Source organism: Microtus oregoni, unplaced genomic scaffold (genome assembly GCF_018167655.1).
Source record: "Microtus oregoni isolate MIOR12 unplaced genomic scaffold, Mior012 000047F_ref0000412, whole genome shotgun sequence".
NCBI lineage: Eukaryota > Metazoa > Chordata > Mammalia > Rodentia > Cricetidae > Microtus > Microtus oregoni.
Window position 1 is genome coordinate 1,240,041 of NW_024543221.1, and position 27,286 is coordinate 1,267,326.

Sequence of the window (27,286 nt, forward strand, 5' to 3'; positions counted from 1 at the left end):
TGGAGTGGTCCTCCTGCCTCAGTTTTCTAATAAGTTTGGACTGTAGATACATGACACTATGTGCCCTAGAGGAAGAAGATGATAGCTAATGTCTTAGATTTCAAACCAAGAAATAGTAATGTAAGTATGTCATTTAAAATATGAATATGGGAGCGATGGAGATGACTCAGTGGTTCAGAGCACTTGCTGCTTCTGCAGAGGACCCACGTTCAGTTCCCAGCACCCACATGCAACTCTAGTTCTAGAGAATCAAATGTCCTCTGCTGACCTCTGCAACTACCAGACATTCATGTGATACTTACACATACATGCAAGCAAAACACTCATACACTAAAAAATATCTTTTTTAAAAAAATGAAGATGAATATTAGAAGAGTTAGTAATGTATCATTTAAGATAATGAATTATTGAGTATTGTTTGACTCAAATTAGGTGGTTATTTTGAAAAGAAAATTTAATCAGTAAAAATAAGGTTATATATATGATTAAGGAAAATCTTAATACAGGTATGTCATTGCCGGCAAGCACTGCACAGTGCTTTTTCTTCGCACAGTAAGTGGTTGTGGGTCTCTGTGGTAACTGCCGTCTGCTGCAAGATTCCCTGATGAGGTCGGAGAGAATCTCTGATCTCTGGGTGCAGCAACAATCATTAGGCGTAATTTTACTCCTTATGGCCATTTAACAGAATAACAGGGGTAAGTTCTCCCCTCAACCTATGACCTATATAGCCAGAGCTTCAAAATGACCATTCCTAATGGCTTCTACTTTTGTCATTCTGGGGATTATATGCATGCTTTTGTTTTTATTTTATTCTCTTGTTTCTGATGACTGTGAACATGCTAGGCAGGTGCTTTCCCAGGGAGCTACACTCTGAGCTCTTGTGGGTATGATTTGAGGATTGTCTTTTGGTGAGGTGTAAAGCTATGTAGCCCTCCTGTCACCCAGCTGGCCGAAAGATGGCTGTGTCAGGCTGCATTGTGGACATGAGGTTAATAGTGTACTTTGAGAGGAATGTACATTTGGCCTATGACCACTGACGGTCTTTCGTCCCTAAAGCCACTAATCTGCAGCCAGGAAGCAGCCCTGACCCAGTTGGGTGAGGCACAGGGTTATTCTGCCAGTGGGAACATGGCATTTCTGGCAAGAGATTTCTCTTCTAACTGTTGGAGTTGGTGCCATGGCAGGTTTTCCTGACTCGGGGAGCTAAGTGTCGACCCTCCATCCAGCTGGTAGCTTGTGTGTTGGTTTTGATTATCTGTCCCAGCGAGTCCTTTGCTGGCACATCTAATCAGAAGCAGGCCGCCACACAAAAAGGAACTTTGTAGTTTGAAATTAGAATAAGTAAAATTTTATTCAGTTTCTATCAAGATTATGCTTTTATAGAGGAGGGGAGGTTTGTTGGATTAAATTGCTCTGTTGCTGGAGGGTGCTGGGACTCAAAACATGGGGCTTCACATGTTCTAGACAGGTACCTTACTTGGAGCTGTCCCTCAGCCCTCAGTCAGGAACACCAGGGACAGCCATGCTTCCTTTGCCAGGTTGTTCCTTCCTGATCCCGTCCTTTGGGGTCTTCACCACATTCTTTGGAGACAGGTCCAGTCATCACTCTGAGTTTGGGTTGAAGAGAGTGAGAGTTGAGTGACTTGTCCAGGGTCACAGAGGTGCAAAGCCCCAAGTTCTGATTCATGCGGGCTCTTGAAACTGTGATCTTTGCCTGTAAGTTTGACTGACTTTTAGTGCAGCCGCTTTATTCTGTGAGGGTAGGAAGGCAGCTGCTGTAAACCTAAAATGGCATGAAGTACATGTGTTGTTATTGAATAATGCTCAAAGAATCGAGTCTGTTCTTTTTAAGGAAGTTTGAATTTTGTTTTCTTTTGTCTCTCTTTTGTATCCTCTTATGAAGTACTCTAGTGTATATGTTTAGTCTCCCTCTTCCTCCCTCTCGTGTGTGTGTGTGTGTGTGTGTGTGTGTGTGTGTGTGTGTGTGTGTAGGGGGTTGTCAGGGATTGATGTCAGGCATTGTCCTCCATAGCCCTCCACCTCATCATTTGAATCAGGGTCCTGCACTAAGCCTGAAGCTTGTCAGGTGGATTAGACTGGCTGACTAACAGTCTCCTGGAGTCCTCCATCCTCCCAGCTCTGGGGTTGAAGGGCAGCACCCCAGCCTGGCTTTCCACGGGGCCTGGGAGTCCAGACTCAGGTGGTCAGGTTTGCACCATGAACATGTCACTCACTGAGAGATGTCCCCGGCCAGATACATCACTTTTTTTTTTTAAATGAAATATCACCATTTTCTTTTATATTTCTGTTTTAAGTCTCTCTACCCCTGTCTGGAATATTGCTGCTGTCTGTTCAGGGTTTCCCATCTGTCATTCCTTGCTGCCTAAAATTAATCATACACATTGATACAGTTTTTAAAACTAAGCTTCTCAAATTGCATATCTGTTTAAACCATTGTCTCCTACCATTCATAATAAGAATACGACCTACAGCTCATGTCGCTGATGGTGCTATCCCATCTCGCACCCATGGGTCCTTGTGGCGTCACGTGATTTCTGCTGTTCTCACCCATGCCAATCTATCTGTCCATGCTTTGAGGCATGTGTTTTCTCTATAATCATTTGCTATTTGTGTATGTGTCTGTGTGTGTGTATTGTATTTTGATTGTCTTTGTGTGTTTCCTATCTATCACATGAATTGTTACCTGCGAAATCAAGAAAAGATGGGAATGTTCTGGTTTGATCATATTAAGCACAGTTTTTTTTTATAATATTGATTGAAGTTTCAAGTTTTAATGTCAGTATATAACCCCAGTTCTAGACTTCCCTGCTTTTAACTTCATAAATTCTAGGCAAATAAAACTTACTGACTTTTCTTTTATGTTTTACATCTTTAGCTATATTTAACTGTAAGACTAAAAAAGTTAGTATAACTTTAATAATTTAAAATACTTAAAAAAATAAATATTTGATATTTCTGTTTGAAAGATATAGAAACATCCTCTGAATGATAGTAGTATGCCTATATGTATATGAATTTTCAAAAATAATATTTGACACTCATAACAAGTGACTTTATCATATAGTTGGCAATACACAGTTTTGATGGTATAAACTGAATATAGCATTATAAATATAAGAAAAATGAGCCATTTGCTTTATCTTAGTTGATATATAAAGGAGATCACTTAGAATATTGAGAAATGACATGAGAACATTTTAAAGTATGTATAAATACTGTTTTGAAATGGTCTGGTGAGACGTGAAAACACATTGCATTTTGTGCAGCAGACTTGCTTCTCACTTAGTATGTATGAAGTTGAAAATATTCCTGACCTTTTTTTGTTTTTTTTTTTTTGTGTGTGTTTTTATCATCTATTTTTTTATGTCCAGCTCCTTTGGTTTGCTTAATGTCATAGATATTCTGTGATGAATATTTTTACTTTAATGTATAAACTATGCAAAATATGTACAGTATACTTTATTTTTGCTTTGTAATATTTCTTATCAGTAAGATAAGGAGTTTCTTCCTCCGTTAATAAGCTCTGTGCATGTTCATGCATATATAAATCCACGCTCAGTACGACAGTGCTCCACCGGCCTGTGGCCTGTCACAGGTGCTCTGCTCAGACTGGAGGACCTCATGCTGCGCCCCTTCCCGCGCTGGGGACAAACAGTATTAAGCTTTATGCTAATGGATTTCTAACGCTTCACATTTTCCTGAAAACAAATTGTTTCAACTTTTAATTTGGTTTTATGACATCCAAATAAAACCGTAAATCTGTCTTTTGAGGCACACAGTTACATACATGATTAACATCACTGCCTGTGTCTGATCAGGTCTCTTAGAGAATGTGACATTGTAAAGGTAGCCCCTGTTAGATTAGGGTTACTCTCGAAAGGGCTCAAGCCTTTGCATGACAGTAGATGAAATCATTTGCATTGGTTACATCAATTGTTTCATGTTTTAAATCAGACTTGGTCTCACAGCCCAGAACTCCTTTATGGGGGTGCGTTTGTGGATGTGCTAATTCTCTTTGTCAGGGAACTGCAGCTAGTCTCAATTTTCCAATGAGTTCTTATTGTACTAAGATTCATGGAAGAAATGAAAGTGAGCTATTTCTTAATTCATTTGTATATATTTGATAAGTATTTTTTTCTCCATCTCCCTAAGGAAATTGAGAAATTGAGACTAGAACTGAGTGAAAGCAGGCAGCATGTGGAACAGGAGCAGCAGAAGGCAGCTCGGGCCAGACAGGAGTGCCTGCAAGTCACAGAGCTGCTGGGCGAGTCTGAGCGCCAACTGCACCTCACCAGGTATGCCCTAATCCCATTATGCACACAGCACCCAGTACGTCCCACTGACTCTGCCACAGGCTTCCAAACAGTTGTTACTCTTAGTCATTCAATTCACACACAGCTTTCAGGCATATTACAGAAAGTGGATATGTGGCAAGCAAAACACCCAGACACGTGAATGATGAGTGTGGCAGGGAATCACTGATATATTACAAAACCGTTTGTCTGCAGTACTCAAATATTTAAGTGATTCTTTATCAGTATAAGCAAGATGACATATTTCTACCACCACCTCTCTTATTAATTGTATGTCTAATAAAAATGTTGAAATGAAGACTATGAGGAAATGTATTTATGAAAATAACCAGATTCTGTCACTAGTGAGAGACAAAAGGAAGAGACATGCTAGGAGCAGATTGCAGTGGAGTTGATACAAAAATAAGGAATGTGTTTCCTAAGGAGGTGTAAAATTAGAGATGAAGTTGAGACTATTTGCATTCAAATCATTATTATAAGCAAGTTTACTGCAGCAAGGATTTGAATGGCAATGTTTTCGTCATAAGGTGCTGTGCTGGGTTTGCCATTGTGAATTTAAGTGAGCATATAGCTCATTCGAAATTAAAATAGAACTCTAGGTTGTAAGCATTGTGAGTTTGCTGATTTAGAAACGTGTAGTGCATGTGTGTACACATGCACATACATAAACATACATGCATGTGTGTGCATATGCACATACATAAACATATACCGAAAGAACAGTCCAGAAAGAAAGAGAAGTAGCTACTTCACTTCACCATTTCAGAGTTTACAGCTTTCGGTTTTTCTATCAATCCTTTGAGTCTGTTCAATTCTCAGAGTGTCTCAGTTTTAGAGGGAATTTTGTCTACAATCCCATGTAAGTTTATGGTATCTGATTTAGTTTACAGCATAGGAAAACACTGGCCTTCCCATTGCGGTACTGTGTTGATTTAAGCTATGAAAGAGGAACGATCCCTTTTGCATTAAATATGACAATGTAATTCTGAGCACGGTATGATAACAGATGGAGAGAAACACTACTTGAACAGCCTGCATTTGGAGAAAAAAAATATTCTAGAGGTTGGTGAACCTCCCAAAGTTTTGGGTTAGTGCTAAGATGCCTCCAGTTCTGTTCAAATCAAACTTTGTTAAAAACATTTTGTTATGATAATCTTCCAAATGGCTTGACACCTTCTGATTTAAGCAGTGAGGGAGGAGAGAGCAAAAGAGAAGAGAGAAAAGAAAGCATTTAGACATGTATGATCCCTGGGGAAAGCCCCAACAGATGAAACACTTTTATGAGGAAAAATGCTTAATATTGCAGAATAATAGCTGCTCTTTTAGTGCCCATTTAAGGCATTGTCACCGTGGCACTGAGAACTACTATTAACCCGGTTCCTGTGGCTATTTAATCCTCAAAATTCTAAACTTTAGTTCATCATGATAATGTTGCTGGCTTTTCTTTTCTGTCAGACTTCTATTGAGATGCAACCATTTGTGTGCTAAGCACTACCAAGCTATAGAAACGGGACAGCTTTTAATGTCTTGGTGTGACCGAGCTCTGGCAAATAAATATTAATGCTGCTTGTGCCCCTTTGCGATTCTGTCTTGTTCGGAGTTAATTTCTGGAGTCAAAGTCCGTAGAGAGTTTCCCTATAGTACCAGTTTGTACCGTTTGACAAGAGCAGCTCCTGCAAGTAGAGCATATTAAGATGCGGTCCCTGCTGAAGTGGATGCGTGCTAACCAATTCCTTTGTTCTTAAGAGAAAAGGCTATGCTTGCTTCCCTAGAAAGCTTTCTTCTGCTGTGCTTCACTTATTCAGAGTCTATAACAACGTAAGCCCACTTCATAGGAATAAAGCTTAATTGGCTATTTTAAGTGTAGTACTTTTTATAAGCATTTTATGCTTCATTTATGTTCATGTTTAATAAAGAAAAAAAACCACAGTCACAAATTTGAAAATGACAATTAAAACGCCAGGGAAACAGACGCATTTCTCCTTCACTCTGGAAGCCAGCCGTGCCTGTTGGGCTGAGTATTCCTGACATCTTTGTAGGGTTTTCACGCTCGCAATTCTTTATTCCTTCTGTGCACCCGGGAGTGTGACCGGGAAACGGCGGCTATCTCTCTATCTCTTTTGTGTCGGTAAGCCGAAGTACAGAACCCCCTGCTAGTGAGCATTTTGCCATGCACTCTCAGACATTTTTAGTGAATTTTAAAAGTAAATGTGAAAACCATCCTACAAAATGATGGTGAAATAATGAGTTGAATCTATATAGGTAGAGAAAAAAATTAAAACAGGATAGAAATCTGTAGAACATTCTGAAAGAATCACCCACCACTTTTGATATTTGTCCTGATTTAAATTCAAATTGCATTAAAGTTGGGAAATAGAAGTCCAGCCTTCCCTGAAGGACCCAGCTAGTGAATGTCATGTTTACCTGGTGCATAGTTATTCATTCAACACCTACTAGGCTTTAAGTAATTTGCTCATCCTTAAGCATAGGGAAGAAAATAAGAGTCAATTTCTGCCCTTCAGTTGCTCACACTAAGTAGAGGAGTCAGCTCTTGTGTGGAATCACTGTCGAGTGTTACAGCAGCACAGGGTTGGACATAACGGCTGCTTCAGGGATGCCTGGGAGGGAGAATGGACTAGCTCTGCACTGCGCGTAACGACGGTAACCAAAGTCGATACGGCTAGGGCGCTGTTTGGGAAAGGTCTTAATAAATAAGTTCATTTTAAAAGTTCCAAAGTGGAAAGAGATAGGATACATATTCTAGATAAGGGACTGGTATATACAAAGATATAAATATGGAAGCAAATATAAATTTTCCTGTAAGGTTTGGCGGCAGGTAGGAGCTAAGACTACAAAGGTTCTCAAGAAGAGACCAGCAGAAGTATAGTGGGCAGTGCTGTGGAGCAAGGTGGTTCTGAGAGGGACTGGCCACTCTTTATACACTAAGCTTGCTGTCAACACAGTGTACAATGGATGTCCTGAATTAGGATCCTTATACTGAGGTTGGAGAAGAGACCCTGGTTAGGCAAAGGTCAGCATCTAAATCCCATGCACCATATCTGGCCTGCTGTTTGTTTTGTATGATCAATGCATGGAGAATGTTTTTATACTGTTTTAAAAAATAGGGCGAGTGAAATTAGTATTTTATCATACCTAACCATCTGTAATTGAACTTTCATGAGTTATCCTGTGTGATGGATGACTGTGGTGGCTGAGCTGAATGAAATCTGCAAAGCCTGAGCTATTTCCTACCAGGCCATTCACAGGGAAAGTTAACTTCCTCAGGAGCTGCAAGTGAGGTGTCAGGAGAGTTTAGGACAGGTTCAAATGTGTGTTTTTAGAAGATGAGTGAAAAGTGTTCTGAAATTGATTGAGGAAGAGAAGGTTTGTGGAGTTTCCATCAGAAAGGAAGCATGGAAGTCCCGGGGATGGCAATGAGGGCTGGGGCCATGGCTGTCTCAGCCAAATGGGAGGAGAATCATACATACAAGAGGCATTCTTAGAGTAATAAATAGGAGAGGAACAATCAAAAGTGACTCCATAATTCCTACTTTAGATTGACTGGATAATCCTCAGCTTCAACCAGGAAACATAAAGAAGCAACAGAAGAAAAGAATATATGGTATTGGGAAACCTAAGGGTCATGTGGCTTCCGTGTGAGGAAGATTCTGACTAGAGCTTTAGATCTTGACACTTCACAGAGATATTTAATGACAGATGGATAGACAGACAGACACATCTTCATGATAAGGAACCAATATACACAAATATATAAATATGGGAGCATTTGAACCCAATTTTTTGGTCTTGCGCCATATGCACACTAAGCACGCACCCTGCCACTGAAGTGCAACCCTAGCCCAAGGCCCTGTGTTTAAAGTTCAATGGACAAGAGCACTGGGCAGCAAATATCAGATGCGGCCCTTGGATGCATCAGAATACAGACAGACAAGGTGAGACAGCTTGGTGAAACAGTCAAGTGCTGTTAAAGATCATGCTGTCCCAAAAGGAAGTCATAGAGGTATCTAGGACTCTGGGGACAAACCTGGCCATAGTACTGCAGACAAATCTGATTAGAACAGGGCATCTAGCACTGCATAGGCAAACCTGAGTCATAGTGCGGTATCTCAAACTCAAGACAAGCCTGATTATAGTGGGGCATTGGGCTATGGAGACACGCCATGGTTATAGTGGGGCATTGGGCTATGGAGACACGCCATGGTTATAGTGGGGCACTGGGCTATGGAGACACGCCATGGTTATAGTGGGGCATTTAGTGCTGTAGAGAAAACATGGGTCACAGTGTCTTCTTCGGGAGGTCACTGTTTTTTAATCTTTAGACAAATTACTTAACTCTTTAGGTCTAATTACTTGTAAAATGAAGTGAGACCGGATTATTTATATTCATTAATTTTTTTATTGTGACTCTGATTATAATTTTAACTGACTTGCAAGATCACCTCTTTTTTTTCTTTTTTCTTTTTAATGATTTTTCAAGTCAGGGTTTCTCTGTGTTGCCTTCACTGCCCTTGAACTTGCTTTGGAGACCAGACTGGCCTTGAACTCAAAGAGATCCACCTGCCTCTGCTCCAACTAGCTGGGATTAAAGGCGTGTGCCACCACTGCCCAGCACAAGATTACGCATTTTTAATTTCTTATTTCTGAACACTTAGATTGATTCAAATATCCTTTACATAAGTTGCGTCCTTAGTTTGCACCTCACAGGGAATTTCGAGAACTGTCACTCAAGTTGCTATCTGCTCGTTGTAACATAGTCTCCACTGAGCTCCCAACAGCATTCTGGGGATAGTCATCTAGTACCTGTCCAATTGTTAGCTAACCCTTGCACAGGGAATATTCACACACCACCCTCATGACTGCCGTCTTGCTCTCAAAGCCTCCCATTGCACCACACTGGCTGTCACAGAGGTCTGCATCACTTAGCGTGGACAGTTGGGTCATCCTGGCCAATGCGGGCCTTCCCATTTCCTTCCACCCCAGTAACCCTCACAGCTGATTCCCAACCAGATGCTGTGAATGCAGCAGCCTTACAATGGTGAGCGCTTCTCTCCTTTCCTGGTTTTACAAATGAGACAACTCAGTGGCCTCTTCTAGCCTAATTGTAACCTTATCCTCTGTTCAGGATCCCCCTGAATCCTAATTTTCCTGCTGCATCCTTGCCTGGTGACTCCTGCTAGAACAGAGAACTTCCTTTTCTTGGTTTCTCCATTCCCCTTAAGGGAAAGCTCTTAGATTAAGAATATATTCATTTTACTATATGTTTGGTACCGTGATCCCCATAATAGCTTTTAGAATAAAGCCAGCACCAGAGACTGACACTCACTGAGCCCCAGTCTGTACTTCAAGAACTGGCCAGAAGGCAGCTGCTCTGTCCTTGTAAGCTTCATTTGATGTCAGCTCCTGCTTTCCCAGTTTACAGAGCAGTAAGATGAGTTATCTAAGGTCACTCAGCTGATACGTTATAGAAGAAGATTTTAACCCTACTAATTTGCCTGCCAAGCTAATCCCTTTCCATTAGGCTGTAATTCTATGTAAATTGCTAGGGAAATGGATAAATGTGATTGTTCCCAAAAAGACAACTGAGAAAATCAGTAGCACTAATTTGTAATAGAAATAAGTGTTCATGAATCCTTCATGTACTGATTGGAATATATGTCACTACAGTTAGGTCTTGTGGCCATTTCCTTTAGTGTTTGTAATGAAACTGTATTTCTTCTGGATTCATTTTTATCAAGAGGAAGGAGGCTTTTACAGAAAAGTGGAAATCCCTTTACATATTTATTTTTAATAAATCCAGATGTCTTCAGAACTATAAGATTTTATTCCCTCCATAAAACCTTTCTTTGTGTACATGTGTCAGGCTAATTTGTGACAAAACTCTCTAGAGCAGCCATTGCTGCATGTTTATGTGACTTACTAGCTATTGACACTGGTGGCAGTCTTCCTCGTAGCTCTTGTACCTCATTGATATAACATATTCTCTTAAATTCTGTATCCTTTTTCTCATTTTTGTCCTGGAGGGACGTTCCTATAGGAAGCCTTGGACCTGATGGGAGATATACTTGTCATTCAACCTGCAGACTCCTGTTTTTATCAACGTGACTACCATGAAAGTTCTTATCTTTCCTTTTACATAAGTGTTTTGCCAAAGAATACTCAGAGCAGCCATCTAAGTGAGAAACTATAAATGATCATTATGCCCTGACCTTTCATGACTCATATGGGAAGATCTGACCTCTGTCCTCAATAGCTAGCAAGTTGCTTTTCAGCTTTTATATCATTTTGAAATTGAGAAAAGCTACAGCAGGGAAGTCATGAGGTTGTCCTACTGTGATGGCAGGCTAATTGGGATAGCAGGTGATTAGGACTCCTTTTCTAGAGCTTCTAGATAATAACTGCTATAAATGCTTTCTTGAGTTGGTTTGTTCAAACTACCAGCATGAGTCAAGACTTTCTATTTGAGTTCTTAGAAACCTTCAAAGGAAGAAATACAGCACAAGGGCAGCTGGCCTTTTGGCTTCTTTGACTGGGGACTGGCGGCAGCACCACCATGGTATGGTATTGGAACTGTCCATGGCAAGCTCTCCTCGTTTGATGATGGCTCATTCATTCAGATTTTTCCTTCTCATAGAGCAGATCCTTAATTCTTCAGACTGGAGAGAAAGAAGGAGATGCCTTTGATTTCAGACTTAACATATGACCTCTCAACCTGCACTTACAAAATCTCCAATTCCAAGACCACCTGCTTAGAAGCAGTTTGTGCTGTGTCCACGACTGCCTTTGGATTTGGCAGTCTGCAGCCAGAAGAGCCCCGGGGAGCCAGGGGAAAGTCACCCTTGGCTTGAAGGAAGTTCTTTTACTAGGAAGAAGGTGGGAAGGACCCTGGGTAAGGAAAGAGCAGGTGTCTGCTCTATTGTCCCTGTTAATTTTAAAATATGATCACTGACTTTTCCTTGACCTGAAAAATAGTATGGAGAGAGAAGAGGGGAAAGAAGAGAGCTTCTCTGTTCATGTTGATCTGAGCCTGGCACTGCCCATTGCCAGTGTAAATCCAAAGAGGCATGGACAGTTCGCAGGGTCCCTGAGTTAGTTTAGAGAAGGAACACTCTGACTGCAAGAAGCAAGAGGTAAAGAAGGTGCTGAGCCTGTGCCAGTATTGCCTAGATCCTTACAACAGTGTCTGCTTGGTACCCATCGATGGTGTGAGATGCATAAACATCATGTCAGTATAGAAACTAATGCATCTATCTGTATAAGGCACCCTTCTTTCCCTTCTTTCTTCCTCTTTCCCTCACTTCTTTTTTGAATTTGTATTAGGGGTTGACTCCAGGGCCTTATGTATGTTGTGCACACAGTGAGGACTGAGCATACATACCCATACCAATGTAAATTGCAACAATTGGGGATGAGTGGGCTTTTTAAAAATGGGAGTGGGTATCTGTTTTTAATTAATATTCAACTCATCTGTGTTGCAGTTGTACAAAACTAGAACTTTGCAAGTGATCCAGACTTCAAACTAACTTGTTTAATTACAAGGGTTTGAGCTACTCTGTGTCTCGGTGCCAACACTGAGTTAGATGGAGAGCAGCCCTTAGTAGATAAGGAAACTGTCTAGAAGGGTGAGACTTGAAGTTATAGCTGTGGGGGGAAGCCATTAGATGTCACAGTCACATATACACAAAAGTATGAAAACAAACACAATAATTTAGAGATAGACTTTGAGGGTTGTAAAATCTCGGCTCTGGAGCCAGGACCCAGGCCTCTCTTATTTTTGGTTCCCCAACACCAAGTTTGACATCAAGTGTTTAGCATAAATTTACTTCTGTTCTTTATTATTAAGAAAAAATGGGAAAGAAGTGCATTTATCAGTTGGCTTAGGTCTCAGCCCTGGGCTTATTTGAAGAAAGCGTAGCATCCATGTGTCTCTGGCCATTACACAGTTAACTGCATTTTTTCCCTCTTGAGTTTTATTCAAGAATTTTTAGCCTAAAGTTTCCATTTAAAAGTTAAGCTCATTTTCCCCCTCTTGTACTCCTTTCATGAATAAATTAAGCAGAGAACGTGTCAAAAATAATTTTAAATGAATATATGTGCAACCAACATCTTCAAGGCTCAAAATAGATGGCCTTGGTACTGTTATAAATTGCATCCTCTTTTCCTCCCCCACCTAGTATCAAGGAAAGCAGGCTGTCAAAGAGCCAGGAAAAGGGAGGCACTGCATTTTGCTCTGGTGGACACCACACTGCCTGTGCGTGGTCTCTCCACCTGTCTGACAGCCGAGGGCCCCTGGTCTCAGTGTGGCCCAGGGCAGAGAGGCTGGAGTCAGAGGCTGCCAGGAAATGTGTGTCTGCAGGTTCTGTTCAATGTTCCCTGGCTCACTCCTCTCAGTTCCGCGACGCCCAAATGTGTGTGCAATGAAAATGGACGCTGGGGATGCTCTCTTCTTCCCTGCCTCACAGGCCCACAGCCTGGAGCATGGTGGTGGTGGCAGCCAACTCATTTTCTGAAGAAGCCCAGAGGAAACCGAGAAAGTATTGCCCACACCACTTGCCTGACTCAACAACAGCGAGCATCAAGTTCAAGGAAAATAGACGGGGGGAAAGGCAACAGTGTATAGTTAGTACAATACTCTCAAATCGGAGCATTTCTAAGCGAGAGGTCTGTTCTCCAGTGTTAGTGTAGGAATAAAGGAGGGAAGAAAACAGTCAGTTGACTTAATGATGCTTAATTTCTTCTCAAACACTGCCTCCCTCCTAACTGGCTTTGTTTAGTATATGAATTATTAGGAATTACTCATTTTTTATTTAATAGCCACACATTTATTAAACAATGAGTCATTGATTGATAAATCCAAGAAGCAAAGATTATTTAAAAAGCCTGGGATGGTTCAGGAGACTGGGAGATTTTTCAGTCTCCTCAGTGACCTGACTCCACGTCTGCCTCTGGCGTGTACACTGCTGCACTCTGAGACCATGTGTGCAGTGAGGGTGGACAGTCAGCTTCCGCTCAGAGCAGTTAAAGCAGCCTGCGGGAGCAGCCTGCCAAGTACACGTCTAGCTAAGGAAGTTTGTGCTCTACCATGGCTCCTCGTGGCCTCCCCCGCGTGCATCCCCTCACCTGGGAGAGAACTAAGTGTCTCCTGCTTTGATCGTGTCCTGGGGTGTACAGGGAAAGATGTGTTGCTTGGGTTCTGGGGCCTAGGAGGGATTGCTTCTCCAGAGAAGATCCTGGAAGAAGTCAGCCTTGGAAACACCATTGTCTTACCAGAGCCTGTTTCTGACTAAGAGATTTACCCAAAGGTGGAGGGCTGATTTTATATAAATGGACTTCTACTAGCGAAAGACTTCTACACCACCCTCCCTGCCCACTGTTGATGTAGGTGGAGGGTGGAGGGGTTGTAAGTGGCCTGTCCTTGCTGGCTTTCCAGAAGCTGTTCTGCTGGGCTCCAGCCAGTGGGCTTCACTTGATCCTGACACATGTCCTTCACCTTGGGGAAAAACCTCCAGGTGCTCTTCATTTTCTACAGATCTTAACTGTGGCTTCATGAGGATGTACACATCCGTAAAATCCTGTTAACCCATACTCCTGTAAATTGGAGGGGTGGTTCATCTATCTGTTCAGGGACTTCAATACTTTAATATGAATTCATGTTAAAGAAGCTAATTTGTTGTCACAATGTTTAGTCTAGAAAACTTGGGACAATTGTGGCCATGATCTATTACTCTAGCCCTTTTTGACAAGGTTGTAGTGTTGACAAATTAAGGCTACAAAGAGTATTTTGCTAAATATGTTGCTTCCTGTTTTCTAACCTTACGTAGTCTTCCGTCTCTTCCTGAGATTGTCCTTTGCTAATGGAAGCAACATTGCAACCCAGGAGCTCCTTAGTGTCTGCTGTGAGCACTGGTGGCACTTGTGTCCTTTACCTGACTCTGAAAGGAGACACTGATTCAGAGCCATTAGTGGTTGAATTGCTCAGCAGTGTTGGAGCCGAGAAAAGATGATAATCCTATTAAGGAATAATGAAATCCATCTACAGTAAAGGAAAACCCGTGTCAGAACTGAAGAGGAACCCACATTTTGCTCCTGCACCCAGACTGATTTTTGCAAAGAATTATCTGTTAAAAGTAGAGGGAATAATGGCGCAGGAGACAACTCATATCACTAATAAACTTCTTAGATGATGTTTCATATGTTTGCTTTCCATTAGAGTCAGGACTCGTTCGATTCTGTTGTTGTGATTCCATCAACATTCATCCCTATCTGTTTTTCATATACAAAGGCTTAGGGATGCCAGAAAACAAACTGTTAACGGAGAATTAACTTCTTTGGCATGCTTTCATACTTATCTTCCAAATTAAAGAAAATGAAATGGGCAGAAACAGAGTGTAGATTACCTCCTTTTTTGTCAAAAATGGTGGGAATTTGAAAATTAATAATAAAGAAGGGAACAGATGCAGTAACATGCCAGAGGGAGATTAATGTGGAGAGTAAAATCTGTGAGCAACAAAACTGAAGCAAACCGAATCAGTGGGAGGTGGTTGTACAATCAAAATCAGGATAAAAGAGAAATTACAAACAACCCTGTGCTTGTCAAAGTAGTAGTAATGAAACCCTGACTCTGCCAGCAGCGAGAACCTGTGTTAGCACTTTGGGGTAAGGATGGTAGCCGGGTGCCAGGTAGGAGGGCAGTGTTAGGTTGCTGGGCAGCAGCCATCTTGTGTAGAACAGATGGCACTGAAAGCTGGCAGGGGAGGGGCTCCTTAGCAGAACTAATCAGACAGTAACAGATAGGGCAGCTGGGAAGGCTGACCACTGAGAGGGAGCCTGCGGGGTAGCTGAGTGCCATGATGTTTGCAGTGGTGTGCCCATTGGTCTGAGAGAAGACCTTGCAATGTCTTTCCCATCTACGGACGAACTGAAACTTTTGTTCAGAAAGGAGAATTGAGTTGGTTTGTGTCAAACTTGGGGGTGGGGTTGAGTGTTAGACTGAGAACGGGGGAACTGTCCATCCCCTAAATCAGTGCACGGTTTCCGGTGTCAGCGTCCATGAAGGTTGATTTTTGCAGCCTGTGTGGCTCTGCCATGCTAGTCTCCAGCGTGACACACAGAGTGGTCACTTTATATATTTTGTGCATCAGTTTGCAGCATCAGGACAATACTTAAAGTCAGAAAAGACTTTCTGATATGATTTCTACCACAAACGTCTCTCACAAATGAAAACTAAAAGCAACCAGATGATATATGTGTGTCTCCTTAATAATTCTTCATAACCTAACTTAAGCTGCGTTTGATTTAGAGCCCCTTGCTCTTCCTGTTTTGCCCCATGTAATCGTGGATTAAACATCAAAATCTAAGCCTACCTTAGAGCTCAAATAGTAAAACAGAACTAAAATTGAGAACCCAACCTGTTCAATTTAATTGTGCATTAAGGAGCCTTCATTCTTGCCGGTCAGCGCATCTGTGCGAATGCCATGTCTTTGACAGGATACCCAGGCCTCTGACATCTGTTTTCAAACTTGTGTCTTTCTTTCTCCTTTTCTTCCAGAAGGTTGATAGTTTGGCTCGATTTCTTCATTTTGGAGGGGAGGGGTAACATTACCAGGATTTGAAATAGGTGGTATAACATAGCCATATGCTATTTATGCAGCAGTTTCTGCAATAAATCTAATTTAGTGCTGTCAAAAAATTAGACTTATTTGATATAGCAGCACATTAGTAAATGATTGTGGCAGATTTAAAGTTGTCACTTAGTCTCTTCTAACTCTTAACAGAATCTTACAAACCCGTTCCCCCCCCCCCCCCCCGCCCCCATCAAATCTATGAAAACATCTCAGGTCTTTGTCCTACAGATTTGCAATATTTTTATGTCTCAGAGAAGGTCTTGCCTTAAGGTAGCTGAGAAAAGGGGTGAAAAATGACGATCTCCTGTTGTCAAAATAACACTGGCAGACAAAAATCAGTGAACCAGGGGAAACGGTCTAGCCTGCCTGGTTCTTGGGAAAGCTGAACAGCCAGGCACGTTCAGAATGAAGAGACGCTCACATCGGCTCTTTATTAAGGAACTTAAATGTTTTACCTTGCATCCTACACCCATATGTCGTTTCAGGAAAACTGGCGTTAAAGATGTGAGCGGCACCAGCTCCGTCTTCACCTAGCAGTGCCCTTAGGAGCCGCCTTCCTCTTCCCTGCTGCAGCCTGGCACCCGTGCTGAGCTGCCTTTTTTTTTTCTTGTATAATTTGTGTCTCAGGTGTTGTTATCAAACTAAACTTTCTCCTTCCTAATTTTCCTATTTCGAAGATAAAATAAGCACACTGAGTATTAGGCAGACAAATATTTGTGCTCTCCGAATTCCTAAGTGAGTCCTTCTGTAATAGCCTGATGCTGCTCCCTTTTCTGCGCCTTGAGCTTTTACGGAAGGGAAACATGTTTGCATGTGTGCATTCAGATGCCCGTGTGTGGCTGGAAGTGATGCTAAAGCTCGCTGGTTCTTCTCATCTCTTTCTGTTCTTATCTGTAAATTTCTAAAAGACGGCTCTGGTGTCTTTCTGAAATACAGATTTCTGAGGAGCAAGCGTTCCTTGCAAGCTGCCTCTGTTAGGCTAGCATTCTGTTAATGCTAGTTCCTTTCATGTAGCGTAGCCACCACAGAAGTGATCGAATTACCAGGACTCGCTCAGTGCCATCCAGAAGCAGGGATCCAGGTAACCAAACTCCCACCAAATGCAAACTATACTAAAGAGAAAAAAATATCCAGAAAGGTATGAAGCTTGCTGGATCCATCAGATGCAGTTGGAATTTTCTCCACACAAAGTAGAAACCATTTAGAAATGCTGTTTCAGTGAGATAAGAATACTCCCCTGGAGCCCACATTTTCATACAAAATCCATATATTAAATAATATTGCATATTACATAAGGATTTAAATAATATATTTAAGTTTAGTAATATATTGGAAATTGGTGCTAAAAATGGCACCATTTTTTAGCTGTAAGTTCTGTTTGACTTTGTATTTAGCAACACAATGCTTTTCCTTCACACGTCCAGAGAAGTGCTTTGAGAAAAATCTGCTTTATAAATTGTACATATTTAACCAACAAAAACCCTCAGGTTCAAATTAAATTCCCTGTGTTTTCTCGACTAGTTATAAATTAAAACATATTTTCAGTTTTTAAATGAAAAGTTGAATTCTTTATAAGGAATTTATAAAAATTTTCAGACCTTTGGATTTAACCTTACATCTGAGATTTGTTTAAATCTCAAGGTGGTTATCCAGCACCTCCTGCATGAATTCCACCACGTCATATTTAGGTGTGCATTGTGACAGGGCTTTGGTTACATCCCTAAAGAATAGCTTCCCCTTTTAAATTTGAATTGATAAATTTGAAAATAGAGTCGCTGGGTAATTTTTTCTTTCCTGGACAATAATAGTATCTAAAATACTAATAGATTATTAAGCCCTAAGGAGTTCTGTGTGTCTATCTCGTGAGACTGGTACCCAGAGCTATAGCTGACAGTTCCCACTTCATCTCTGTGGGCTGCTGTTCCTCACAGAGTTCATCTGTCAGACAGCCTATACTTCTATAGGTAGATTTTGTGTTCTCTTGGCAGCCTCTATTTCATTATTATTTAAGCAGAACCTTATTTTTTAATGCTAGATTTAAAATGTGCATGGGTTGATGTGTAGTCTCGATTATAAATTTTTTGAAGCAGTGATGGAGCTGTGTGTTAATCCTTAGCTTATAATTGAAATGGTACATATTTGCACATTTTAAGCCTTTCAGTGTAAAATTTCTTCATTGGAATACTTTCCCCCTTGGCTAATTCATTAGTGAAAATATTTATCCCTCAAGTTAATGCTACATACTATGTAGCAATTTTTACATAGTGTAAGCTTGTTTGCAATATTTTGATTTCACTTTAAAACTTTTATTTTGCTTCTGATACATATAGTTCATACTCAATATAATGAGAAGTGCAGACACACGTGAAGAAAATACATGTCAGCTGTCTGCTTTAACAAATGATCATTAAAACACCCTGTCTTTACTACTTTGACTCCAAATTATTGTCTTCCCGAACCCAAAAGTAATTTTCACAAGTAAATTACACAACAGAACTCCATCTTCTGCTGGTTGGCAGTAGAGGATTTAAATCCATGCCGACAGTTCATTTGACAATGACCTTGAGGGGCTTCGCTTCTTGAAGAAGAAAGCAGAAGCTTGCGGTAAACAAAGTTCACTTCTGACAGATGGATTGAATGACAGAAAGGTTGCGAGTGCCAGAATAGCCCTGGCAGAGGAGGAAATGTTCAGTGGAATCCAACAGGAGAGGAGGTGTGAACAGGTGCAGGGTTGCTGACGGAAGGGGAACCAGATGGAAGGAGCCACAGCCAGTTTATTTAAAGGAAAAGGCAGAAAACATTGAAAGGCTGTGCGATCAGTGGCTAAAAGTGTTCATAGAGGAAGGTAAAAATTCACAAAGCAAAACTGCACAGTGGGGTAGCTAACACTTAGCATAATGGTCGTAATTTGTGAGTTTAGTTTGCAAGTTGCAATTGAAATACATTCATCTTGGCTCTTTGCACCATCAAGTATAGATATTTGAAAGTTGTTTATTTTTTTAAGTTTCCAAGCTTTTTTAAATCCATCATTAATTTATTTTTTTCCAGCCAGAAGCTTCGTTGTGATAATACTAAAATTGTGTCGTCAGCTAAGAAAAGAAAAAAAAAATGAAGTGAAGGTTAGCGTTCCATTGAGATTCATCTCGTGATGCCTCAGTTTTGTTCACATATGGGAAGCAAATGCATGCAGTGTTGGGTGACATCTGTAATATCTAAGAGATTTGCAATGTTAGGCTCGATGCTGTGGGTTGTTTTTGTTGTTCGGAGTCTCTGTTCATTTTGTGAAGTCCAGCATCTTATTTCAGTGAGGAGAATGCCTGAAAATACACATTTGGTGGCCACAGCCTGCCAGTCGGTTTCCTCTGCTGAGGTTGCCCTAGCTTCTGTGGCCTTCCATGACCTGCCTTCAGGCAGACACCTGCACACTGAGGCACACATTCAAATAGGAATAGCAGACAGTGGAGCAAGAAAAAAGGCTTTGCTTGTTTTCTTGGACATTTTAAAATTATACTTTCTTCCGTCCTTGCTGGTAGTCTGTGTGGTCACACCATGTGTGCGGCTTACAGGAGCCTTTGTCTCTCACGTTATCCTGAAAAGTTTCCTCTGTCAGGTGGCCAGCGAGAAGACGCCGGTGGAGGAGGAGCAATTAGGGAGGAATCTCAAAGACAACAACAAAAATGGACAGTTCGTTTGAAGTTTTCGTAACCTAGTGATTTTTCCTCGCACATGTCTGCGGACTCTCAGAGAGACTGCAGACACAAGGGTGAGCACTTCCTGACCCAGAACAGTCTGGACAGCAAGTCTGAATGGATGGAACACTGAGTTTCCAGATAATCTAGGAATTGTGGCACATTTTTGTCAGTAAATATTAAGAACCAAGCTTTGATTATTAATTGAGGAAGAGGTTTGTAACACCCTATTTTGTGTTACACCCTCAGTACACCTCCTGTACCAAACGGGAGTCGGGCAAGGGCCTGGAGATTGAAAGAACACACAAAGAGACCTGGGTCATTCGAAAGGCAGTTTGAATGCTCACCTTACGAGACCTGGATAGAGGTGGGCAGTCCTTGGGCTTCCCACAGGTCAGGGAACCCTGATTGCTCTTCGAGCAGATGGGGGGGGGGACTTGATCGGGGGAGGGGGAGGGAAATGGGAAGCGGTTGTGGGGACGAGGCAGAAATCCTTAATAAATAAATAAATTAAAAAAAAAAAAAGAAAGGAGATCAGCCAAACGCCTTTTATTCAGACTTGGGGAAATCCTTATCTACCTAACAGCTGCACAAGGACCTCCGCCCAGGCAGGTGGGAAATTACCATACCAACAATGGAGTCAATGCCCTACAGCCAATCACCAGGCGGGGCAGGAGAAGTACAGGAACAAACAGAAGGCTTTGTCAGCTGACCAGAAACTGTCCTCGAGATGCACCCCAGGAACAATGGCAGACCCGGGCCCTATTATTTCTGTCTGTGGGCTTCAGCACTTCTGGTCTCATATGAGCTTGGGAAAGGCTATCTACAACTATGGGAGGCAAAATACAATGTGGTTTCAAATTTTCCTTGGAAATGGCTGGAGTACATTCGCTTCAGTGGTAGTAAGTTGGTTATGCCACCTTTCCTGGCAGAGTAGCTGGCTGTCTTCCCTGTCAGTGCCTGTAGCATGGTGCTGACTTACAAAGTAGTAACTAGAATGCACAGGAGCTGTGGGGTTCAAACTGCCGGGCAGAAAAAAGTCCAACCGTAATTAGTGTTATACATAGCATGTAACCCATAGATTTGGTTGTGTGTCCTTCACAGATAGAACAAGTAGCTTCCCCAGAGAAGGTCAAGTTAGTTGTACCTAGTGTAGTGAATCCAGGGCCTTTAGTTAAGGGGGTGGATCTTCAAGGTGTTTTTCAATGAAGCTTTAGCAGTTTGGTTGCTGTTATCCATCATTGATTGAGCACATATTCTGTTTCAGCTGCACCAGGCAGGATTTAGATTTTAAAATGAAGAAGCCACAGTCATCCTTCACAGATATCAGACAGTAGCAGATAAAATTTAGAAGTTTATGTCTGGGTATCCCTGCCTATATAATCTAGAAAGCATTATGTACCCCTTATAATTTAATCTTATTAAATGAATGGGTTAATAAAAGCCTTTAGCTAATGCAATGCTTTCTGTAATAGTGAGAACTGAAATACGCTTAAGCTAAGTGGCTTGCCCAAGGTCACACTTGTTAGTGGCTGCAGGAAGTAGAATATCCATCTCCTTACTAAGTGAACTGTTCTTCCTGTATTCTCAAGTTCTCCTCATTTGGACTAATTAGCAGTGTGACTTGTCAAGTCAATATATAAAAACCCATAGTACATTATTATACCTTATGGAACGTTTCCGTTGATTCTCTACATATCTCCAGAGGAAGACTTTAAAGGTACACATTAGGAAAACCCGAGTTAATTTATGGTCGAAACCTATTAAACTGCCGTATGGGGATTATTTGTTCTTATTCGCCTTTGTGTCACACCTCCTGCTGCCCCTTACCAGTCCGTTTGTGGTAAGCTGTGCAACTCCTAGAAAGAGAAGGAAGGATCTTAGCCAGTCCTTTGAAGTGGGGTGTAGGGTGCAAAGGTTCTCTATTGTCACCCAGAGACTAGCTGACCACTCCCACACCAGTGACCTTGCTGGAAAGTCTTCTACGTCTCCTGCCACAATTTTGCTATTATGAGTGTTCTTGAAGGTCACATTGGCATGTGAATAGTTAGTGGCTGTTTGAGTTTAAATACCTTTTGTGATTCTGAGATTTAATGTAATAAACTATTAGTATGGATACTTTGGTCTATAAACCTTCAGACAGTCTCTGGCTGTTACTGAAAAGGATGGACCCCTGAAATGGACTCTGAGATAGAGTTCCCCTTCCTTCATCCCTCAACACTTGGGTCATTCTTCCTTCTATGTTCTTGCCCTGCACAGAAGCAGAGCAGGCCGTGAGTAGTAAGCAGGCTCTCGGAATCCAGAGCTTTGCCTTCACTGTGTGTGAACTCTCTGCAGCTACTGTGGGAGGTGCTTGTAACTTAGCCTTCTCCACCAGTGAGTTTTCTATAAATAACCATCTTGAGATGATAATGATGCTTAAAATTGGGGCTCTCAAGAGGACTTAGTCTGTGTTGCCCTAGCTTTTCAACTCGCTCCTCTTTCTGGGTTTTCAAATTAGATTCCTTCCAAAATTGAACCCCACCGCTTTTTATGGAATTTTGGAATCATTCACCGGCTTATTTGTGTTTCTCGAGGTGCAGATAATGTCCTGTAAGAAGAGAATTAACTACAAAGGCAGAGGGTTAACTCACCAGGAAGGGATGGCTCACTAAACTGGCTAGCAGGTTGATAGCTATGCAGTCTCTGGGAGAATTTGGAAAGGGCTCATTTCCTACTAAAAACAAACGTCCAAGATGGGATCATGATAACTGGAAATCGAGCCCAGGAGTCCTGGGGAAGCTCTCGGATAACCTGTTATTTCTCACTTAAAAATGACAAAAGCTGACTACATGGTAAACATTTTCCAACTTTATTTCAGTCTTCAGTCCATTTACAGAAATAAATATCTTGCTATCACTGAATAATTCCCTATTATGGTCTGTAATTTAATTTTAAGTGTAAAGTTCTATTTTGAGAGTTACTTAAAATCAGATTTAACTTGCGAAAACCTAAAGAAATATCATCACTTTTTTTTGGGGGGGGGGATTGTACTGGGGATAGAACCCAGGGCCTCATACATCCCAGACATGTTGTCTGCCACTGGGCTACATTACCAGCTTTATCATTTATCTCATAGAATGTGGCACATACTTTTAGTCTTAGCTGTTTGCAGTGTCCTGTTAGAATTATCCTTTCTTCTACCTTTAAGTGATAACTGACATAAATGAGAACATTATCGAGGTTAAAAAGTGTTTTGATAGCATTTACTTTTTATATATTTTGGATTTTCATGTCTTTATAAGGCATATATATATTAAGTATAGCTGAGGAATACACTTTTATTTGTGGAGCAATGGGTTAAAAATAATATTTTGGCCAAGCAGTGATGGCACACGCCTTTAATCCCAGCACTTGCAAGGCAGAGGCAGGCAGATCTTCGTGAGTTTAAGGCCAGCCTGGTCTATGAGAGCTACTTTCAGGACAACTAGGACTGTTACACAGAAAAACCCTGTCTCAAAAAACAAAAACAAACAAAAAACCAAAAATAGTACTTTGGTACAGGAGGTAAACCAAGGAGTTATGCTTAGATAGAGCAGCATGGGAGCCAATAGGAAGCAAATATTGCAATTAAACAATATGCTTGAAAGTTTTCAAATAGCCATATTTTTTAAAAGCAAAAGGAAACTGGTAACATTAATTTTAGTGGTGTGGTTTATTTAATCAAATAGCAAGGAAATAGTACAATTTTTACATGTGATCAGGGTAGCACATCCAAGACATTTTTGCCTCTTTTTCTCCCTTCTTCCCGTGCTCTCTCTCCATCTGAGTTTGTTTCCTAGCACATGTCAATTCCATTAGCTCCACTTCAGATGCTCAACAGCCTCCTATACTAGCATCTGCTAGCTGTAAGCTTTTGTCCCTAAGTTTTTCCGTGATATATAACATAGATGCGGCTGTATTGTAGGAGCTTACCCCTGGATACATAATATAGATGCGGCTGTATTGTAGGAGCTTACCCCTGGATACATAATATAGATGCGACTGTATTGTAGGAGCTTACCCCTGGATACATAACATAGATGCAGTTGTATTGTAGGAACTTACACCTGGAATCCTATTTCTATGGTTACAAGGTCTTTTAATGAAACAAATTTATTTCAGCTTGTTCTTTATTCCGTTGGCAGTAGCCAAGCCTCATTTTGACTGTTCTGATGCACCATCTCTCGAGGAGGAATAAGATAAAGGAGCATATGAGCTAGACCAGCATCATAGTACAGATTCTAGATCTTACTACCTCATCTTTGACATGTTAGAAGCTGTGGAAAGTGACTTTGATAAAGAAAATAACTAGATGCTAGATCAATACTCAGGTTTAGACACCCCTTAACTGGTGGTCCAGACTGGGTGTTGCTAACTGCTTCATGTGGAGATCCCACAGCATCCTGATTTTACTTTATGAATGCGAGGTTGACAAAGATGAAGTTTCACCTGGATATCACACCATCCTGAGAGGAACTAGGCCTGAAGCCTGGCTTGTGTGTGCCCCAAAGCTCAAGTGCACACTCACTGTGCACTACCATACTCCCTGTGTAGCTGTTAGCTGCAAGATGCAGGTTTCATTTCTCCTCAGGTTGTTTGTCCTTGAGATTATTATAATTACTGCTTCACTTTGAATAGTCATCTTCTAAGGAATAATAATACATGTAATGATTGTACTTACTGTGTTATCATTAAACCAAAAATATTGTATGCCCAATATCTGTATAGTTTTATAAGGAGAGGTACTGTTAGTGACCCCATTTCTTTTTATTAAATAGGATGTTAGACACACTAAGGGCACAGAGCTAACACACACACAGGGCTTTGATGCCATGCCTGGTTGACAATAGAGCCCATTTTCTTAAACTTTGCCTCCTGTGCACAAAGGACTGCCGCAGTCCTACTGTGAGTAATGGGATAAAGAGATGGTATTATGGGGTTTCAGTTGCTTACATTCCTAACAAGTAGAAAGACAGACGTGAGTTTGGAAATTGCTTTAGGATAGACAAAGGAGCAGGTCATCAAGATGGAGATGGAAGAAGGTAGCAGGAGTATCTATGAGGTTACACTGAGAGCTGGCGAGAAACAGAGAGGACCAGTGAGTGCCTAAATTATGATGTAGAGAAGACAAGAATGTATGTAAGAATTGCCATCAGCAAATGTTAACAAAGCCAAACGGAAAGTCAAATCATGACACCGTAATTACTGAGGCAAGAGAAATGTTTACTACATTGAGAAGAACAAGACAATGGGAATCTGAAGACATTCAGATCTGTTGCTCCCCATGGAAGCATAGTACTTATCAGCTCCATGGGGACAAGTGACACAGATGTCACGTCAGCATTGAAGTTGAACTTCTCTTTTTGTTATCAAGTCAGTACTAGTAGTCAGTAAACCACAGTGCTGAGTCCTGCACACAGACGTCCGAATGTCTGGCCAGCAGTGCTCAAGCAATAATGGGGTGATGCGCTGTCGAAGAGGCCACAAGTTAGCAATAGTGAGGTTCTGCTGTCTTCGGTGCCGCAGTCCTCGCGCCTTCAAACTCCTGGCTGTTTCTTCTGTTTGAAACCCAGCTAGACACTGAGATATAATTTCAAGAGGACTTAATTACAAATGAGAGTCTGTTGATTTGCTATAGTTTGCTTAAGAAAGCACTGACATAGTTAATATATTTTGAACATATCTCTACTGCAAATGGCCAGTATTCTGTTACCCAGAATGCTCTTGTGAAAAGCACCTCTATCCTAGCACTCCAGGCTAATAAGCCTTACTCTGTCTTATTTGCTAAATAAGTTATTGTAAAAAGTTACCTAATAATTCTTACCATTATATCATATTTATCAATAAATTTAATAGCTACAAATGACCCCAAATCTTCAACATGTAATTGCTTATTGTATAAAATAATTTAAGATTTTTAATAGCAGCAGGACTTCTTCAGTAAGCCATACTTTTGAGAATGATTCACAGCCTTTATTTGGTCATGGAAATGCCTTTGTAATATATATTGATCCTATTAGTGTCTGATTTGAAGTTATTCATCAGATGAATTGATCATGAGAAATACTTAAATAAGTTGATACTTTACAGGTAAAAAACATAAGTGGACCAAAGACATCAGTTTACATGGACAAATTATGGATGGAAAATAGGAATTTTTGGTGATGTGAAGATACAAAATCAAAATCATCATCGAACTTATTTATGTAGTAGCAGATTTATATTCATTTTTTAGTGTGAAGATTTGGGCACATGGTACTGTAAAATAGGCTGTAGAAATACTTTACCGTTCAGCAGAACTTTGTCCAGCAATCCCTTGATGCGTCAGGCACCCACCCCTGCCCTGGGCCAGAGGAAGTTAAACAGAAAACTAGTGAGATGTGCCTTTGATGGCCATTTAGCCTATGGTTATACCTGTGGTTTCTACCCCATGTAAAGAAGCCATTGTAGAAATTGCTCTTACTATTGCTGTAGTAATAAGTGCTTTGCCTGCTTCTAATGTTGTCCCTTTCCCATCTGTTCCCTCGCTGCCGCCAGAGTGATCTTTCTCAAGCACGGGTGTGATCACAACAGTCTCCTGCTCGAAACCCTACATTGGCTCCCAGTTTCCCTCGGGATAAGGGCCTTAAAAATAGCTCAAGTTCTGGCTCCTGCTTCTATCTCTAGTCTCATCTCTCTTCAATAATCTCCCCTCACCAACTGCTCACTGCTACCCCACAACAGATATACTCCAGCCTCCATTGGTGCCAGATGATGGCAGTTTTCCAAAGGCACCTGGCTCTCCCTCTCCCCCGGGTCTTTGCACAGGCTGCCCACTTTACCTGTCGCGACAGTCTTCCTCCTCTCTGTAAGGTGACTGTGCGCAGGCTATGAGGCTGATGGTGTAAGCCTCCAGATAGCAGCCCTTTCTGTCACTAGCCAGCCCCTCTCTCCTGTCCCTTCTACCTGAGTGACCTCAGGAATGTAGCCCTATTTCAGTACTTACTACACTCTTGGTTGAGTTTTAAAGAAGAAAAATCATTGTTTATTTTGTTGACTAGACTAAAACTCTTAGAGCATGGTCTGTAGCTTTTGTATTTTGTATTGATCCGTCTCTATACATTTGTGTTTGGCAGAAAGTAATTGCTCAAGTGTTTGCTGAATGAGCATTACACTATTTGAGTAAACATGAGTTCCCTGTATATAAGGCAATATGGAATGGAAAGAGCCCTGGACTTGGAGGCAGAAGACAGGTATAGTTCCAACTCTGCTAGTTAACCAGATTTGCAGGTGGCTTTGAGAAAATCCCCCTGTGGGTCTGGGGAGATGCCTCAGTGGCTAAGAGAGTTTGCTTCTCTTCTAGAAGACTTGAGTTCTGTTCCCAGAACCTACACTGTCAGTTGGCTCACAACCACCTGTAACTATGGCATCAGGATATTTGATACTCTCTTTTGCCCCCACCCAACCAACACCATACACACACCATACACTCATACACATAAAAAAATCAAATATTAAAAAAGAGAGAAAGGAAATGTCTTAGCTTGAGATACTTCCTGTTCAATAAGAACGGTCTCTTCCATATCGCTGAATTCATTGGAAGAAAAGACAGTTCAATGCA

The 27,286-nt window shown here is 41.2% G+C and overlaps 1 protein-coding gene across 4 annotated transcripts in view; it reads left to right on the top strand.

Annotated features, from left to right (window-relative positions):
- Nucleotides 1–27,286, top strand: part of Sdccag8 (SHH signaling and ciliogenesis regulator SDCCAG8) — a 191,779-nt gene that overhangs the window by 84,762 nt on the left and 79,731 nt on the right. For all 4 annotated transcript variants that reach the window (XM_041635410.1, XM_041635412.1, XM_041635411.1 and 1 more), the window contains one exon: nucleotides 4,174–4,316. In XM_041635410.1, coding sequence (XP_041491344.1) covers nucleotides 4,174–4,316 — 143 coding nt within the window. The remainder of the gene's footprint in view (nucleotides 1–4,173; nucleotides 4,317–27,286) is intronic.